Below are 18,284 nucleotides of genomic sequence, written 5' to 3'. Positions count from 1 at the left end.
GTAGGTTGCTTTGGTGAGGCAAGGCAACTCAACATCCACTAGAGCGCGATCAAGTAAGAAAGTGGCCTAGCGCACAGTCGCACTTGACTTGGCGGGACAACTCCCTCTCCAAGGACAACTGATCTCCACTGCGACAACAGGAAGTATCTACCTACTTGGTACACCCGTTTGTTCAGCTCTCCGTCTCCTATATCTCCCTCCGAGACCTAAAGGCGCTTCTCTCGCCTCCGCCGTCCACGGAGAGCCCCCAGGCCTCTCGTCGGGCCAACAGCTAGGGAGATAAACCGTACCTCCGAACCCTCCACCTTCACTGTTGGCCTTTTTGATATATCGCAACGTACCCTCCACCCTCTTGCCCTGTGCCCTGTGTGACCAACCCCTGGATCAAGACCACGCTGTGGGTTCGCTCACCAAGAGCATACAGCGCCGCTTTGCTGGTCTACGCCTCATCCTCAGGTCCCTGCTGATCCTCCAGCGAACCTGTCCTTTCGAAAAGTCTTCCAGGAACGTCGCTCTCGCCGGCGGATGTGTACGAAATACAATCCAATCCTCCGAGTCGAGATATCTACATGGCGGACTACGGCCATCAGCAGGGCAGAGAGTATGCGCGCCCTCCGCAGCATGGCCAGTCCACGGGAGCAAGGGACGCAGCATTCGCGAACATCTTCGGCGCGAACCCGGCCATGGCGGGTCGCTCACAAACAATGACCTCCCAGTCCCCGATGCGTCCTCCAGACCGCGCTCAGACAATGTCAAGCCAGACGGCCGATATGATGCAGCGCGGTCCGCCAATGCGGCAGCCATTGGGCGGATATGATCGACGACCTCCTAATGCCTATGATCAGCGGCCCTCCAACAATTACGATCAACAACGCCCACAGAGTTATGACCAACCTCACGACCAATTTTCTCGCCCACCGCCAAATGGTTTCAATCCCCAACGTCAATCCGAAGGTCCCCCTCAAGCCCAACGCCAACCTCAACCTCAATACCTACCACGGCCATTGCGCCCTGAGCGTCAACCCTACGGACAACCTCAACGATTTGACAGTCGAGCTTCTCCTCCCGGGCAGCCCATGTTCAACAAGCCAATGCAGTATCGGAACGGCCCGCCTGGTCCGCCTGGTCCGCCCGGCCCTGCGATGGCGTCGGACAGCTATCGCTCTCAGTCGATGGCTGCAGGACCACGACCTCAATTCCATCCTAACGGACCGTCAGGCTATGGAGTTTCGCCGGCGCACACGTTTCGCCAGCAGCCGTACATGAACCACAACGCGAGAACGACAGCACAAGGTCGCGTCGTGCCCGAGCGACCAGACGAGCGGACTATGTCCATGTCCTCATACACAAGCAACAATGATTATACCCAGACAATGAGTGGGCGGGTCATTCCCCATCGTAGGAGGGAGTCAGGGGGCACGGAAGCCACACTGTTGGAGCAAGCACCCGCAGGTTCACCTCCTCCCGTGAACGTTGGACCGGGAAGTAAGACAAGAAATGTCAGCCAAGGCAGTATTCCCACGACTAGGTCAATGTCTATGGCTTCTACGGTTGTTCCACCTTCAGAGCGCACAGAAACGATGAGTTCCTCAATCACTCGCCCAAGCTCTACGCAGACAATGACCAACCGGAATTCATCTCAATCCCAGCAGCAGGCAGCTCAGCAAGCAGCTCAGCAGGCGATGCTTGTCTCTCAGAGACGAGCACCTCTTGTCTATCCGGCCCTTCTGTCGCGTGTGGCTGAAGTCTTCCGAGAACGAGTTGGATTAACAGAAAAGGAGAAAGACGGTCTCGTTTATAAGAGCGCCTTTACTGGAGCAGAGGCGGTTGACTTGATCTCGTACATTATTAAGACCACTGATCGAAATCTAGCGCTCCTCTTGGGAAGATCTCTCGACGCACAGAAGTTTTTCCATGATGTTACGTACGCACACAGACTGCGCGATTCCACCAACGAGATATATCAATTCCGAGAAACGTTACTGGAAGATACTACGGAAGTGAACGGTGTTTTCACGCTTCTGACAGAGTGCTATTCTCCTACATGTACGCGCGATCGCTTGTGTTATTCAATCGCCTGTCCTCGGCGTCTCGAACAGCAGGCCCGTCTCAATCTGCAGCCTCAGCCCGGTCTGAAGCGTGCAGAGTCTCGGGCCAGTTTACATGATGACGGAGATGACGAGCAGAAACTGTGGATCAACACGGTTTCCAAGGAGGTGGCCGCAAGTGTCAGTGAAAAGGAGCAGAAACGCCAGGAGGTCATATCAGAACTGATGTACACGGAGCGAGATTTCGTCAAGGACCTTGAATATCTGCGAGATTTCTGGATGAAACCACTTCGAGGCCCCAGTACATCACCCATCCCGGAACACCGACGAGAGAAGTTCGTGCGAACTGTCTTCTCAAACTGTCAAGAGGTGTACATGGTCAATTCCAGACTAGCAGAATCTCTTACTCGCAGACAGCAAAAGGAGCCAGTGGTCCGAAACGTGGGAGATATTTTCCTCGAATACGTTCCGCATTTCACACCCTTCATCAAGTATGGTGCAAATCAACTATTCGGTAAATACGAATTCGAGCACGAGAAACGCACCAACATACAATTCTCAAAGTTTGTTGATGAAGTCGAAAGAATGAAGGAATCCCGCAAACTTGAACTCAATGGCTACCTCACCAAGCCAACTACAAGACTTGCAAGATATCCACTGCTTCTGGAAGGCATACTCAAATATACGGCAGACGACAACCCAGATAAACAAGATCTCCCCAAAGCCATCGCCATCATCAAGGAAACCCTCTCCAAGGTCAACGTCGAGTCCGGCAAAGCCGAGAACCATTTCAATTTGATGCAACTTAATAGGGACTTGAAGTTCCGTACTGGCGAATTCGTTGACCTCAAACTAACGGATGAGAACCGCCAGTTGGTTTTCAAGGGAATGTTGAAGAAGAGTCCGACAGACACTACCGGTGATATTACCTGCTACTTGTTCGATCACGCAGTTCTCCTTGTTCGAATTAAGACGGTGAACAAGAGGGAAGAGCAGAAGGTGTACAAAAAGCCCATTCCCCTCGAACTTCTTGTCATCACCCAGATGGACGAGATCATTCCGAGAATGGGTATCGCGAAGCGCCCTTCTGCCAATCTGATGGGTGCGAAGGCGCTCGCTGCAAATGCTCCTAGGGGAGACGCGACCAAGCAACAAGGTTATCCCATCACATTCAAGCACCTGGGCAAGGGCGGCTATGAACAGACCCTGTACGCCAGCACTCCCATCTCTCAACAGAAATGGATGGAGCACATCGAGGCTCAACAACGCAACTTGAGGGAACGGAGCAACATTTTCACAAAGACAATCCTCAATGAAGGCTTCTTCACCCCTGCCATTCGCGTTACCTGCGCAGTTCCTCTCGGTAAGCTGTTCGCTACCTTAAACCATGATATACTAATCAACCTGCAGATGGCGGCCGGAAACTTGTTTTCGGAACGGATGCCGGCATTTATGTCGTCGATCGTAAACCCAAGGATTCATCTATTAAGCCTCGACGTGTGTTGGATTGTAAGGCAGTCACTCAGGTCGACGTTCTAGAACAGCATCAAATTGTGCTTGTCCTGGCAGACAAGACTCTATACTCTTACTCCATGGAGGCACTTGATCCCGATGAGTCGCAAGCGATCGCTAAGCGCCCGCGCAAGATCTGTCATGCAAATTTCTTCAAATCGGGCATTTGCATGGGCCAGCAACTCGTTGCATCCGTCAAGACTTCGGCATTATCCACAACAATCAAAGTGTTCGAGCCAAAGGAGAACATGGCCAACAGGTCAAAGAAATCCGGCTTTGCGAAGATGCTCTCCACTGGACAAGATCAGCTCAAGCCATACAAGGAATTCTACATCCCCACCGAGTCCACTTCGATACATTTCCTACGCTCCAAGCTTTGTGTTGGATGCGCCAGAGGATTCGAGGTTGTCAGCCTTGAAACGCTCGAAACGCAATCCCTTCTCGACCAGGCCGACACATCGCTTGATTTTGTCGTACGAAAGGAGAACATCAAGCCGATCCACATCGAGCGTCTTGCCAGCGAATTCTTGCTTTGCTATACCGATTACTCATTCTTCGTCAACAGAAATGGCTGGCGTGCTCGACCAGACTGGCGCATCATCTGGGAAGGGACTCCGCAGGCATTCGCTATCTTCCACCCGTACATTCTGGCCTTTGAACCAAGCTTTATCGAAATCCGGCATATGGAGAGTGGTGGCTTGGTCCACATCCTTACCGCTAAAAACATTAGGTGGTTGCATACATCCACACGAGAAGTGAGTCACTCCTATTTGTTCCAATCCGTTTCATCGCAAACTAACATTCGTAGATCCTATATGCATACGAAGACGAAATGGGCAATGATGTCATAGCAAGTTTGGATTTTTGGCAAGCGGCCAACAGCCCGGGCCACAAACCGGGCGCTATCGAGAACAGGAACTGAATGAGATGAAATAACACGGTCATTGATTACAGCTGAAGACGAGACATGGTCACTGTCTGCCGCCTACCGCACCAGGTCGAGGAGATATTTCACGCATTCGAGGGGGCTCGAGAGTTCATTACAGCATTTTTGAAAGCGTTCGCGCGTTATGGGCCTGCTACTGTTGCTTGACCTCTTTCCTGCACCGCATACAGCTCTTTGAGTTGCGATACTGGAGCGCTTCTTGCCCTTTCTTTTCTTCTTATTTTGCCCCTGAGCTTTGGTGGCAAATGTATTAGAATAATCCATTTTTCCCTTGGTTAAGTTCCATCTCATAGCAGGAGGTTGAGGAGCGTAGGATCGCCCCAGGAGATCGCCCCAGGTAGTCGGTCGATGTATCAATCGGTGAATTCATCGTTGGGAGCGACGGGTTGGAGGTGGGTAAAAAGCAGGTGCCTGGTCAGTAGTGCATATCAATGATGCATACTGATTGAGCGCAATTGAGGGTGAAATGAATGATACCTTTTGTCTTTTCCTGAGTGCAGCAACCTCATCCGTACGTCTTCATATCTAGTGGTTACTAAATCGACCAACCCACGTAGCTGAAAAGTCTGGAGTCCCTCTCCCGCATTCCGGAAAATGATTCCCTGAACTAGCAGCTTGAACATATCCCCAACTATCCCCACGACAAAACACTCACGACCACAACAACCTCATTCGAACTACTCCCCATAAAACTGAAAACTCCCAAGGCATACACATACAAAAGTACCACCCTCCCTACAACTACCCCTTGCCCTCCACACAAACCTCCACAAACACATCCCTATAACCCACAAATCCCCAACAATCCCCAACAATGCCCCCCGGCGTCCTCTGGGTCTCTTCCCGCATCCTCCCCTCCGCTCCAACCCTAGCCCCCCAATCCTTCTGCACATGGTACGAAGAAACGCACATCCAAGAAGTCACCTCTCTGCCCGGCGTGCCCCGCGCCGCCCGCTACGAAGCCCTATCCCCACAGCCCTCACCCACCACTTGGTCCAGCCTCGTGCCCTGGCTCACGGTCTACGAGATGCCAGACGTTGACTACCGCAGCACGGAAGAGTTCAAAGAGCTGGATGGGCAGAGTCGACCTGGCCAGGAGTTGCTCGAGGGCGTGTTTCGGCAGGCGAGGTTCGATACGAGGTTTTGTGAGGAGGTGCAGTGGTTTGAGAATCCTGTGTCTAGTGCTGCAGGAGATGGTGAGACGAGTGAGGAGGTGAAGAAAAAGACGGAGGGGCCGGCGAAGTTTCTCATATCAGCGGCTCTGCAGCCTGCGGATGGGGAACCCGCACACGCGGATTTCGACAGGTGGTACCGCGAAGAGCATCTTGCGTTCTTCACGCGGGCGCCTGGGTACCGGCGCTCGAGGCGGTATAGGGTTGTTGACGCGACGGCGCTGGATGGGTTCGAGAGGATTAGGCCTGAGGTCCCGTGTTATCTTGCGTTACATGAGTTCGATGGGGAGGAGTTGCCTTGGGGGGTTCTGAGGGAGAGTGCGGAGACGGAGTGGGCGAGGAGGGTTATGGGGGGTTTGGTTAGGGAGGAGGTGGGGTGGTATCGGTTGAAGAGGAGGTATGGGGAGTGGTAGATGGGGGTTGGCTTTGGAGGGAAAGGGGGGGCGGGGATGGGGGGAGTGTGATGCTTCATATATGCATTGGGGACTGGAAAGATAGATGATGTACGACAGATGACTTGAATCGATTACTCGGAACAGTTACGAAGAAGTTTGAGGGGTTGTCTGCTGCAAGTTAAGATTGATAACGGAGATAGTGTGAGATGTACTATGAAAAGAACATCACCAATTGCACTACATCGAACATTAGGACCGATGCAAAAGATACTCCTCAGAGATGCAAATTATTCCCGTTTCCTCTATACAGACACATTGGTATATCATGAAATCATACGCCATCCCTCCATCTTACTGCAAAACATTCTTCCCCTTTCCACCAAGCCTATCAATCGGCGACGACCCAGGCATCGACGCAAAGCTCCCGCCCTCCAACCTTGACCCATAAACATGCGTCCTCTCCTTCCCAAACGCAACCCACAGCCTCGCCGCCCACACCGTCAGCACCACCTCCCTCCACGTCTGATCCAGATCCGGAATCAGCTCGATCGACGGCACGACGCCCCCGTCCCCCAACTTCCTCAGCACCTCCGTCGCCAGGACTCTCCCCTGCGCGTCCTTCCACTCGCTGCTCTCCTCCTCCTTCTTCCTGTCTAGCCGCCCGCTCGAGAACGGCGAGAACCCCACCCGCTTCGACGCCAGTATCTCCTTCGGCTTGGCTCCGATGCGCGGGACGTGCTTGACCCGCCACTTGTTCATCGAGTACTTGAGTTCCAGGACGCCGGGAAAGCAGCTTCGTCGCTTTCCGAAGATGTGGTACTCCTCCAGGAGAGGGGGTGCCGTGACTTCGTACAGGATGTTTGAGGCATCGAAGTGAAGGGGTTGTGCGGCAGGGGACATCATCTGGGTGATTTCCTTCGGGCGCAAGCGGCGAATCCGGAATGGGGTACGGCGCCCGTCGAGGGGAGAGGAGAGCTGGTATACGGGACCTGTGGGGCTGTGGATGAAGGTTCCGTGGATGGAGAAGGATGTCTGGGTGTGGTCGAGGATTGAGTACCCTGGAAGTCCTGCGATCTCCTCATCTGCCGCTCCTGGTGTTGCGGTAGTCGTGGTAGTGGTGTTAGGTCCATGGTTTGTAGCGGATTGAGGTGTATCTAATGGCGGCGGTGCAGGTTCACTAGCTGTTAGTGCTGATTCGGCGAGTGCTTGCTGGATCTGTCGGAGTTCTTCTGGATGGATCGCAGGTTGGGCACTCGATTCTGCATAGGTTGGTATTCTTTCCTCATCTCCGCTGGTGTGCTCGTTGCGCCGATTGTGTGGTCCACTGGCTTCTGCGGATTTGCCCGTTCCATACGGATCGAGCATTGATGACGGCATGTCCACGATATATATTCTCTTTTCTCAATGAGCTTCCAAAGTGTAGATCCCTCTTAGATAGGTCGGGAGAGTCTGTGGTGTATTAATAGGGGCGAACATCGTGAAAAAGGACGGCGGGATGGACTGGTTCTTAAGGAATGAGGTTGGCTGGAACGATTGACGTATCAGATGAGGGGACCGCATTTCCTTCTTTGAAGCTTTTGCCAAGTTGTGGCTGTGCTAGGTGACACTACATTGCAAAGCCACTTTGTAGAGATAGAATTCCAAATTGCCCATGCTAGTATGGCCTGATAGCTGAAAAGGAATGATGCTGATGTTGAGAATTTCAGCCTTGTCGACGAGAGGTATACGATACCGAGTCGTTGAAGTTCCAATGATGATGTGTGTGCTATGTACACAAGATGTAGAACTACTTGTAGACTAAAACCCATTAGCTCCCTCCGACCACAACCTCAACGACCTGCATTGGGATTTACGTACATCCTATGCGTAACGTCAAAATAAGCATTCCCCATCCCTCGGAAACTCCAAAACCCCCCCAGGAACAAAGACTCTGAGCTGAACGACAAGCGACCAAGTCTCCACCACCACATAACCCCCCATGTTCCTGTGCGACCCTCCCGTCGGGTAACCCGGCTTGCGAATCCACCCACGCCAAACCTACTAAGCTTCTCCTCTTCAAGCCACTTCCTTCGCATCGAAGATCAAGGATCGGAAGAGAAAGTTAAAGTTCGGGCCGAGATGGTGCTGGACGGGATTGGACTGGACGACTTTGAACCCCACGCATAGAAAAGAAATCAACTCGAGACGAACGCTCACGAGGCGTTCGTTCTGAACGGTGAGAGAATGTAAATCTCCCGCATATGGAAGGAGAGAAAAAGATGGCTGGAAACCCCTTCCTGCCATTGGTTATCTGAGGGGAATTCCGATGCAAGAGACTCTCCAAGTCATTTGCATCTATCTGCATTTCGCTTGTCGGGACGTCAATCGGTGAGCTTATTTGTCGTGAGGGTATCGTTCGCCCACAGACCGTATGCCGTCTTATGATGAACCTGGAATGTACTGATGCATCCTGTGACTACGAGCGTGAACGGTGAGGAAAGGGCGGGGATGATTAGACCTGCCGTTGTGGAAATTACGGGGTTCTATTCCTGACGATATCCAGTCCGTTCGGCAAAGAAACGCTGTAGCGAAGCATCACTGAGTACTTTTCCCCCTCGCATAACAACAGGCCTCATTGCCGGTATGCCATTGGACAATTATCTCATACAGCATGTGTATATCTGGTCCATCTATACAATTGAAGAGCAACGCTAATGGAAAGGGTTCCATGGTTTTGAAAGATGAAGAATGATTACTATTCGACGTGAACATTAAGTGAAATTTCAGTGCAGAGTTCTTTGCTCTGATGTAAGTCCTTACATATGTGGGTGATTGAGCGAAAGTGAGGCAAATCCCACCGGAACATCGATCCACCTTATTCCGCTCACTTGAGGCATCAAAGGACAGCTAATCAAGCTAGGGGATGGGTCAATCGTTCACGGCTTTACGATCGTCGTTACTCTGATCACTGCCATGTCTGCATCTAATGCGTCAAACTAGCAACATACTCGTCATAGCTCTCTAAGCTATCCCAAAGCAATTTTGGCGGCCTTGTGGCTATCATTGTGTACACCGATGAACTACGTTGGAGTCATGTTTGGTTCACTCCTCACAAGCCCAATATCCGACCGGTTTGGCCGAAGAGATCTTGTCAGTCATATTTTATGCCGACGTCTTACATTAATTCGTGGAAATTCCCATGTTTGTGTTTATATATCATAAACAATCACGTGTGCTGTTGGAACTATCCGCTATGCCTATCTCATGACTCCATCTGTCTTGATACTATATTGTTCAACAGTCGTCCGATGCTTCCCATACGAAATCTTGCTCCAAACGCGGTACCAAGCTCCGTAGTGCTACTCCATAATCGCCCCTGTTCGGCCTCCTTAAGAGAGTATGGATGTGGAATTTAGCAGGCTCTTTGTTGTTCAAAAATACACCAGAGTGGTGATCAAACTCGATAATCACTACTGGACTCTGGATGCGGAAGTAGAATGGGTCTTCACTGCCGAAACCACCAATCCAAGACCAGTATGTCTCATGGAACCAGCTTCGGATCTGATCTAGTTGTATCTGTCGGGCCGGTTGTGGAAGATAGAGCATGTATTGCTCACATATCTCTCCAACAAGCTGTTGTTGCGTAGTATTCATATCGGACACAAGGATGCCCTCATAAGGCACAATTCGGTTATCGCGGTATGCACCACAAAGATGTCGTTGATCATCATGGTTCCAGCGCCCATGTGGCATTGCAGGGTCTTTCAATTGCTCGTATGTACGGGCTTCCTTCTGGGCCTCAGGGGCTAGTGATTGCATGAGTTTCAAGCCGAGTGCCTCTTCGGTCTCCAAGATGCGCGTGCCCTTGTAAGGACCATCGTCTATAACGTTGGGTTCAGCACCTGTGAACCAAGGCGCTATAACAATCTGCGACTTGTGAAGCAGAATGTTGAGACAGAGATGATGCCCGTAAAAGGAGAATCCCCATGGTTTCTCGGCGGAGGGTTGGCCGAATAGAACAAAATTGTACGAGAACTCGTTCATTATCGCAGGAGCCTTGACTAATTGGCCCAGGAAGTGATTAATGCGCATGGCGCCGATGGCTTTTTGATATCCTTCGGGCGACAAGGTGCTCTCGAGTATTGCCAGCACACTTTCTCGGAGTTCAAGGGATATTTCATCGAGCCTTATCCCTTTGTCACTCAATAGAAATTCAGGATTGGACCACGACCTCCACTCGGGAGAGTCTATATGATGACTGGTCTGTGACTTTTGTTCAGCACTCATAAGACCTAGCGCTGTGTCCGCCATCTGGACGATTTGCTTCACCGGGACGCCCTCATCCTGGACCTGGAACAGACCATCTCTCACCTTCCCTACCCGGGTGTTAAAATGAAGGAATCAATTTCACGTGCCAATAGGCGACAGACATAACATACCGTCGACCGTGATGCCGTGATAGGTCTCTTGGAACAGATTTCGCCAATGCACATAGAGACCATGCAGCCATGGAGGCTGACCTTTCTCCTGAAATTCTTTCACATACTCGTGTGCATCCTGCACCTGCATTGTACAGAACCGCTCCTGGCTTAAATCTGGTAGGTATTCCCTAAAGGTATTCGCCTGGGATTGTTGGGAAGGATCCATGTTGCAAGCAGTATTCAAGCAGTACCGGCGATTGCCTCTGGTTTCGTTTTCTTCAAATATTTTTCGTCTTGAGTAGATGTTATTCGCACAGCAACTAGTGTATGCTTGCATGTTCTCCAATCGACAATATCCGTAGGAGCCAATCATCTAGTGATAGAGCGCAACTGCCGGCCGAGCCGGGGGGCCGAGCCGACCCATGTCCGTCGGAATGTCCGAAGGCATGACATTGTTGAGCGTGTATCTCATCTCAGGTTACTAGACATTAGCCACCTCACGTGGCACGTTGTCATTCCTCAGGAGAGTAACTTAATCCAAGTCGCATCTGGATCTTAGCAGAGCCTTCATTGCGAGTTCGAAGAAATCACATCACCGTCTTCACGAAAATGAGCAATGCCTTCAAATTCAAGCGTGGGAAGCCCCATCTCTTCGTCTGATCAGAACGCACAAACTGACTTCTAGGAATGTAAAGGCCTCGTGCGCTTCGTGCCAAAGTCCACCGCATCTCGTATTCTGATAGGACAACCTATCCGGCACGACATCGACGTAGGTGCCGCTCTGCGCAACGGCGAACAAGTGGATGTGGAGATTTTATCTGGCACTTCTGTGCTCGCACCTGGAGTTCTCACGGGCAGAAACGAAATCATCGAACGCGTGTTGTCACCCTTGGCTGAAAATGAGGTTGGCACCATTAGGTGCATCGGCTTGAACGTCTGTACATCCCATCTTTTATCGTTCTGGCCAGTAGCTGTCTGAGCGCACCTTCATAAGGGCTGACCTCGAATCATCTTGCACAGTATAAGCAGCATGCAGCTGAGGTCAAGATGGACCTGCCAGTAACCCCGACGGTTTTCATGTTAGTTGAGGGACCTGTAAGTGCTTCATGAGAAGAAGCATCGTCACTTACGAGTCCGCAGGAAGCCAAGTACTGCCCTAGGTAATCCATGGCCAGCGCCGACTCTCCTCCCGAAGCTCACGCAAATGGATGATTGCGGTGATTATGAATCTGAACTAGCAGTTGTTCTTGGTAAGACAGCCAAAAACGTCACCGAAGACGAAGCCATGGACTATGTCTTGGGGTATACTGCATGTAATGATGTTTCAAGCCGCTCATCGCAGTTTGCTCAATCTCAGTGGTGCTTCTCCAAGGGATTCGATGGTTCCTGCCCTATTGGTAAGCTCATCGAGACTTGAAACACGTTGCCAGTGGCATTGCGCTGAGAATCTACCAGGCCCAACCTTAGTGTCTACATCAGTCATCCAAGATCCATCAAAATTGCATATTCGTGGGAAGAAGAACGGAAGAGTCCTTCAAGATTGCAGTATCAAGTAAGTCTTTCGTCTGCTCTCTGTGTACATTTAGCACTGTATCCACAGTGCGCGGTAGCACGTCAAATGTTCGTGCACTTGTTAACATTTCTTAAGTGACCTAATCTTCAGCATCCCAAAGTTGGTTAGTTTTCTGTCACAGAGCACCACCTTACCACCCGGGACAATCATCATCACTGGCACTCCGGCTGGCGTCGGCGTCGGCAAAGATCCAAAGGAGACACTCCGCCATGGCGATGAATTCTCTGTTGAGATTCTACCACATATTGGCACGTTAGTAAACAAATTTATAAATGAATAAAAGTTTTATATAGGTTTAGATAAGTATAATCTTGATATACATCTTTAACTTATCTTAGCTTCTAGAAAGACTGTGAAGGTTATAGCTACTCCTTGATTTATTGTTAGAAGCATGCAAGGAACTAACAGCAGAAAGAAGATACTGTATAGAAGCAATCACTACCTTTGTTACAATTAGGGCGTGGTAGTTCTAAGGAAGGAATCAAAATATGGCAGTGAAGAGTTAGATTGAATAACTATTTAGGTAGAGCTATAGAAGTCATTAGCACCCAGTCGGTAGTTACATATATAGTTTAGGGTTGCCCCTCATCTCCGTTCGTACAGCTAGACAATAGATGTTTTACTTTAAGGTTTGGTTGTAGGATTAATTTTAATCTGCGCTATCTATTATTTTATCATAGATATAAATGCGATTTGACAAGCCTTTTGATATCTGCAGATGTCGTATTGGCCCCAAGGCAGCCGACAATATGCTGATCAGGTCGTACCAACAGAGCACCGCCGTTACAGAATCCGATGCCCTTATTATACAGGTCAAACTGGCTCTGATCTACAAATATGAAGTCTGAGTCGGCAGCAACGAGGCGGACCTTGATGCCTTGGTTGTCCAGGGATAGAGAGGCCTCGTGGTGCCGATCTTCCCAAGCTGCCCGTGAGTTCACTAGTAGTGTGAATGACCCAACTTCAATAAGATCCAGAGTCGAGTATCGACGAGCGTCAACCTCTTCTTGAGATAGCTCTTTAATATACGAGACATCGAGAGGCTCTATAGCCTCGGTAAGTTTGCTAGACTTGGGCCAAATCCAAGCATGTGGGAGTCTCGCGCCAACTTTGAATTTGGGTGTAAAATGGGAGGCATTCTGTGGCACCTCCTTACTGCCGTAGACATATCCAATGTGAATTTCTAGCTTGAAACGCACGACTGTTAGCAAGACATAGCTGGGGAGAAGTAAAGGAAGAATCGACGAACATTGTCAAAGTGCTCACGCTGATTTTCAATTTCGCTTTGAATTTCGTCTTGTTTGGCTGGATCATGGATCGATCGTAGCAAATTTGCACGAGCCTCCTCCAAGTCAGAGATGTCGGCAGTGCCGAGGGCCTTTAGGAACGAGAATATCTTCTTTCCGTTCTTGACGCTCTGGGCCGAGGCTACGAGTGCAATCTGCCGCCTTTCGGCATCGTAAGAATCTAGTAGACCGTCTTTTGCCCATCCTTGGTGCACAGCCGCAATCTTGTAAGCAAGATTGTGAGCATCTGCAAGGCCAGAGTTGAGCCCAAGACCCCCTGTCGGTGGGAAGGAGTGGGCGGCATCGCCGACACTATCAGCGCATCAGCACACGGACAATGGATGTTGTTTGGAGGGGGGGCGATCATACAGAAACACGCTCTTCTGGCGATAATGTTTAGCCACCTTCCTACTGAGGAGCCATGGTCGATAGCTCAGCACCTCGAAGGGAATATCCTGTCCGATGGCTGCTGATACTGTCGCCCTGGCAAGATCCTCCGTCCAGGTTTCTGCAGGGTGTTTGTTGGACTGTAGAGTTTTGTGTCAGCAAAGTGTAGAGTTGGGAAATTGTGGCAATGATGGATGGCTTAGGCAAGACTCTACAAGGGTGCAAGAGGAACATTTTGGGCGCGCTGGGGCTCCTCACATCGAAGTTGCTGATCAGGACCTGATTACCGCCGAGATCATAGGCGATGATGAATCCAGAGCAAGCAGGATCGGTGATCCAATGCAACATTCCTAGTCGGTCTTTGACTACTGGACGAAGGTCGCCCTTAAAATGGATCGTCATCATAGTCTCGTCTATGAGAATTAGCAGTGGCTCTAAACGATTCGTATGTCGCTCACTCACATCCATCTTCTCCCTCGGACTCGATTCTCAGGAACTTTCTGACCTGGCTCCTGGCACCATCACAAGCAACGACGTGCCTGGAAACGACCTGCCACTGCTCCTTGGTGGCACGCTCTTCTACGGTCGTCGTGACAAAATCACCGTTCTAGACTGGATTAGAGGCACGTCTACCGGTATCAATACCACGTGGCAGACACTCAACATACCTGATCACATGAAACAAAAGCAACACCCTTTCTGATCTCAACATTGGGATCTTTCTCCAAGTGCCAAGCGACGAATTGCTCGAAGTCGGGCTGGGGAATGTTGTGGATCATCTACATGAGGAATGAGTTAGAAAGCAGAGATGTCCGTGGGTTCCAGAGACACTGACTTCTGGTGTGCAGTCGAGGACCTTCGGATCCATGCGCTCGTAAGGAAGCACACCTATGCGGTCTCCAGACAGGTTGGTCACAAAGTTCACCCAGAACGCATCGGTCCTGGGCGAGCCTTGCTTCCGAATCGCATCTGTGCTGAGACCATATTGCCTGCAGATCTCCAAACTACGAGGGCTCAAGGCGTGAGCCTTGGGAGCGGCAAGTCGCTCTGGATACTTTTCGATGAGAAGAGATTTGACTGTGGGCGCAGTTACTTGAAGCTGTCGAGGTAATGGTACGAGGTGGACGGAGCTAAGACTACTGACCACCGAGCTTGGAGAGCATATACGCAGACAGAAGTCCGGTTGGCCCACCTCCTACGACGAGAACTGGCACATCCAGAATGGGGTTCACGCTGCCCATACTGGTAGCAGGATTCGGCAGAGGGTTGGAATTACAAGAGGACGAATGCGGCTACGCGAGCAGCCAGAGCCAAAAGCTGGGTGGTGGACATTTCTAATGAAGGTTGGCGGCTTTGTAAAGCCCACCGCCAGGCCTTGTTCATCGTGTATCTCCGTTGTGATGCTACGATGGCTGTTGTCCCGTGGTAGCCTTTCTCGAAGACAGCAATCCGAGGCTCGTCGAGGGACCTCGGAAGCTCCCGAAGGAACGCGTCCGATTGGACAGAGCAGCCGCCGGAACAGCCGCCGGAGCATCCGGAATGCGGGATCGCGCTTGCTGCGGATTTTAAAGCGTTCCAACAGCGACCCGCCTGTCGGAGCCATCATTTCTGTAGAGCGCGTTCTCCGAGGCGACTCATGAGCATCGTAGTGTAGGCCGTTAGAATCTGAGTTGCAGTCACGGCTTGTGGTCGTTCAGGTCTTGGACATGTCTTCCACCCTGCCGTATGGTTCGTCGTCAGCCGACGTGGCCAATGGAGTGGAGCCTCTCGTTCCTGTCAAGCGCAAGAGACAGCCTCGCGCTGCTGTTGCCTGCGACATATGTCGGAGTCGTAAAGTCAAGGTAAGCACATCAGTAATTGAGCGGCTGCCCATTGTCTGACGTGGAAGGATAGTGCGACGGCAGGTTCCCCTGCTCTAGCTGTACCCGTAAGTCACGCCATCGGATTCTGCACCTCGACATGTACTGAGCGGGTCCCCTTGCAAAACTAGAACATGCCTTCGAGTGCATATACAAGGAGAGACAGCAGGCCATCGTCCACGACAGCACTGCTGAGCGCGGGCCATCAATTGACTTATATTGCCATCACCACAGATGCTTAACCAGTACCCCCAACCTGGCCAGGACTTCAACGTCGAGATGCCTGAATCTCGCACCGCCAGCCAGGTCGAGGGCGCTGTTGGAGCCGGACACGCCAGTTAGTGCCACTGACAGCTCGGCATGCGAGACATATGGCGAGCCAGCGTCGCAAGAGAAAAGTCCCACACAATGTACTGCTGCGGGATTGGGAAGCATCAACTTGTATACCGATGGTGCCGAGTACTATGGCCGAACGGGCACCTTTTATTTTCTTTCCAAGCTTCGGGCTTGGGCCCACTCACAGCATCAACCCCAGACGAATGCACAAGCCTCGACATCGTCTATAGCAGATGACTCTGTGGTCAACCTTTTTCACAGTACAGATTACTCGGCAATCAATGGCACAGAAGGTCCGGAGGAGGCTTCAGAGTCTCGATTAGCAACACCACGTTCGAGCAATGCGATACCTCTGTCCCACGATGCTACCCCTGTGCAGAGATTCAACGAAGCATTGACGGACTTGGAGATAGAAGTCGGCCGGGATTGTGCTCGGCTCTACTTCTCGAATCTCCACTGCATCCACCCGGTGCTGGATCAAGCCGCCTTCTTAGCACGTTGCGAGCATGAAGTATGGACAGGCAAGCACAAGAGCCCTGGAGTAGCATCCTCAGTCAGACGGCGGACAGGAAACAGGTTTTTGGCGTTGTACAACATTGTCTTGGCTACTGGCGCCATCACTGCTGGAGAGACATCAGTCCTCACAGGGGACAGAGTGCTTCGCTTTGTAGAACGCCATGAGAAAGACAAAGAAAAGTTCACCGGGAAAGCCCCATCTCCTTCGATCCGAACTGCGAGGATATTCTTCGAGAGGTGCAAAGCATCATTGGGCGATACTTTTGACAGAAGCTGCTTCGAGACTGCGCAGACTTTGTTCCTCATGGTGAGAACATGTACATGAATCCCCTTTTGGGCCAGGCGGAGCTGATACTGTGTGCAGTCAGTATTCTGCCAAAATGCGCTAAAACCACACGCATGTTACATGTATAGTGGAATGGCTATCCGTACCGCATTCGCGATTGGAATACCAAACAAACTCCCTGAAAAGACAAACGACGAGCGTCTACTTTGGTGGTATGTCCAACGGCATCACCCGTAGATCTAGGTCAAACCCCGTGTAGCTAACTAGCGACAGGGCGCTTTACTCCCACGAGATGTGAGCCAAGCCGAAAGCCGTCAGTCGATTGGCATCGCATATGCTGACTGCGTAGTGAAATGTCTTCTTCAGCAGGACGTCAATCTTTTCTACAAGAACCCGGCTGTTACTCCATCCAGTTTCCGAATGGCATGGTAGGTAGCTTGCTTCCAGTCCTATTCCTTTATTTTGCATGTCGCAACTACTGAATTTTGTTGTCAGATTTCGACTGGACCGTCTCTGAACATCATCAAGTCAATGGTCGACTTCGCTCATATTCTCACCCAGGTCGTCAGAAGCACATACCAAGTCGAAGACGATCCAGGTGATGTGGATCTGTATCAAAGGTCTCTGGAGCTTGAAGGTTATCTCCAAGATTGGAAGGCGAAGCTACCCCCTGAACTGGATTTTGACACGGCTTCTTTGTCTGAGCATGAGATGGTCACTAAACAGAAAATTGTGCTAAAATTACGTACGGTCATGACCTTGAAATATCGTGAATAGGACAATCGACTGACCAGGCGCCACAGGGTTTCTCAATGCAAAAGTGCTTATACATCGACAGTTCATCATCTCTTCCACGCCACACAGGCCAGAGCACGTATTCTCTTGTGTCAATGCGGCGATAGAAACGATACGCTTCGTCTACGAGAATTATCTGTATCGACCATACTTTCGGAGTTGGTGAGTATTGTTTTACAGTAGCATTCCTGTGCTGATCATGAGCTGTGTAGGTGGTACAACTGCACCTACGTACTAGATGCTGCTATGGTACTGCTCTATGTCATCCTTACCAAAAGATCTCCATATGCTTTCGAGAGCATTACCAGTGACATCAACAAGAGCCTAGAGATATTCAAAGCGATGGAGGTACTTGCAGTTGCTCGTAGATGTTACGATATCACTTCCGAGGTCCTTGACGTGGCGACAAACCTGTACAGAAGCCAACAGGGTCAAAGAAACAACGAGCCTCAGGACAGAACCGCCATGGACCCTCAAGACCAGATTCCTGATGCCAATGTCATCGGGCCCGTCTCCGAGTTCGCAGGAGAGAATGAGATCGAGGACAATGTTACAGGTATATCGGGTATGTCGCTACCAGAAGAGCTGAGTACAAGCCTGGTTGACATGAATCTTATGTATAACTTCTGGGATGATGAGGGTTGGAGTGTATGGACTTCGATGGGATCTTGATGATACCAGACCAGACTTTTTGTCGTCCACAATTACACTAACTAGTGTCAAGCGAGTAGCAGATTCACTGGATGAATTTTACCACTTTATACCCGTAACGT

At 50.7% G+C, this 18,284-nt stretch overlaps 7 protein-coding genes across 7 annotated transcripts; 4 read left to right on the top strand and 3 right to left on the bottom strand.

Annotated features, from left to right (window-relative positions):
• Positions 1-569: 569 nt before the first annotated feature.
• BU24DRAFT_463408 (Rho1 guanine nucleotide exchange factor 1) lies at positions 570-4,482 on the top strand (the record flags this gene model as incomplete). The annotated part of the gene is made up of 3 exons (XM_033532117.1): positions 570-3,411; positions 3,459-4,315; positions 4,369-4,482. The coding sequence occupies 3 exons, from the start codon at positions 570-572 to the stop codon at positions 4,480-4,482; spliced, it is 3,813 nt and encodes a 1,270-aa protein (XP_033382978.1).
• An 838-nt stretch (positions 4,483-5,320) lies between these two features.
• On the top strand, positions 5,321-6,091 carry BU24DRAFT_493198 (uncharacterized protein; the record flags this gene model as incomplete). Its single annotated transcript, XM_033533950.1, has 1 exon — positions 5,321-6,091. The coding sequence occupies one exon, from the start codon at positions 5,321-5,323 to the stop codon at positions 6,089-6,091; it is 771 nt and encodes a 256-aa protein (XP_033382977.1).
• Positions 6,092-6,262: 171 nt separating this feature from the next.
• On the bottom strand, positions 6,263-7,841 carry BU24DRAFT_423544 (uncharacterized protein). Its single transcript, XM_033528280.1, has one exon. The coding sequence runs from the start codon at positions 7,448-7,450 to the stop codon at positions 6,425-6,427; it is 1,026 nt and encodes a 341-aa protein (XP_033382976.1). The 5' UTR covers positions 7,451-7,841; the 3' UTR covers positions 6,263-6,424.
• Positions 7,842-9,346: 1,505 nt separating this feature from the next.
• Positions 9,347-10,699, bottom strand: BU24DRAFT_482150 (uncharacterized protein; the record flags this gene model as incomplete). The annotated part of the gene is made up of 2 exons (XM_033533226.1): positions 9,347-10,428; positions 10,492-10,699. The coding sequence occupies 2 exons, from the start codon at positions 10,697-10,699 to the stop codon at positions 9,347-9,349; spliced, it is 1,290 nt and encodes a 429-aa protein (XP_033382975.1).
• A 264-nt stretch (positions 10,700-10,963) lies between these two features.
• BU24DRAFT_392723 (uncharacterized protein) lies at positions 10,964-12,556 on the top strand. The gene is made up of 6 exons (XM_033525171.1): positions 10,964-11,107; positions 11,169-11,407; positions 11,494-11,552; positions 11,614-11,870; positions 11,929-12,025; positions 12,122-12,556. Exons 1-6 carry the CDS (start codon positions 11,083-11,085, stop codon positions 12,324-12,326), a joined length of 882 nt encoding a protein of 293 aa, XP_033382974.1. The 5' UTR covers positions 10,964-11,082; the 3' UTR covers positions 12,327-12,556.
• A 60-nt stretch (positions 12,557-12,616) lies between these two features.
• Positions 12,617-15,160, bottom strand: BU24DRAFT_392721 (FAD binding domain-containing protein). Its single transcript, XM_033525170.1, has 8 exons — positions 14,864-15,160; positions 14,555-14,796; positions 14,388-14,498; positions 14,182-14,326; positions 13,978-14,132; positions 13,702-13,859; positions 13,296-13,644; positions 12,617-13,233 (listed from the first exon to the last, which is right to left on the bottom strand). Exons 1-8 carry the CDS (start codon positions 14,958-14,960, stop codon positions 12,721-12,723), a joined length of 1,770 nt encoding a protein of 589 aa, XP_033382973.1. The 5' UTR covers positions 14,961-15,160; the 3' UTR covers positions 12,617-12,720.
• Positions 15,161-15,346: 186 nt separating this feature from the next.
• BU24DRAFT_451618 (uncharacterized protein) lies at positions 15,347-18,183 on the top strand (the record flags this gene model as incomplete). Its single annotated transcript, XM_033531129.1, has 9 exons — positions 15,347-15,560; positions 15,613-15,646; positions 15,710-16,737; positions 16,795-16,928; positions 16,990-17,010; positions 17,066-17,144; positions 17,212-17,461; positions 17,520-17,673; positions 17,724-18,183. The coding sequence occupies exons 1-9, from the start codon at positions 15,426-15,428 to the stop codon at positions 18,181-18,183; spliced, it is 2,295 nt and encodes a 764-aa protein (XP_033382972.1). The 5' UTR covers positions 15,347-15,425.
• Positions 18,184-18,284: the final 101 nt, after the last annotated feature.

The sequence above is a fragment of the Aaosphaeria arxii genome (genome assembly GCF_010015735.1).
Source record: "Aaosphaeria arxii CBS 175.79 unplaced genomic scaffold BU24scaffold_5, whole genome shotgun sequence".
NCBI lineage: Eukaryota > Fungi > Ascomycota > Dothideomycetes > Pleosporales > Aaosphaeria > Aaosphaeria arxii.
Note: the sequence above shows the minus strand (reverse complement) of the source record. Positions and strands in the feature narration are given on the sequence as shown.

Excerpts from the sequence above, each read along its gene's own strand:
- BU24DRAFT_423544 (XM_033528280.1), bottom strand. The coding sequence starts at position 7,450 with ATGCCGTCATCAATGCTCGATCCGTATGGAACGGGCAAATCCGCAGAA.
- BU24DRAFT_392723 (XM_033525171.1), top strand. The coding sequence starts at position 11,083 with ATGAGCAATGCCTTCAAATTCAAGC. Across the intron at positions 11,408-11,493 it reads TTAGGTGCATCGGCTTGAAC|TATAAGCAGCATGCAGCTGA; the intron begins GTCTGTACATCC and ends CATCTTGCACAG. Across the intron at positions 11,553-11,613 it reads GTAACCCCGACGGTTTTCAT|GAAGCCAAGTACTGCCCTAG; the intron begins GTTAGTTGAGGG and ends ACGAGTCCGCAG.
- BU24DRAFT_392721 (XM_033525170.1), bottom strand. The coding sequence starts at position 14,960 with ATGGGCAGCGTGAACCCCATTCTGGATGTGCCAGTTCTCGTCGTAGGA. Across the intron at positions 14,133-14,181 it reads GTCCGAGGGAGAAGATGGAT|ACGAGACTATGATGACGATC; the intron begins GTGAGTGAGCGA and ends TAATTCTCATAG. Across the intron at positions 13,234-13,295 it reads AGCGTGAGCACTTTGACAAT|CTAGAAATTCACATTGGATA; the intron begins GTTCGTCGATTC and ends GTGCGTTTCAAG.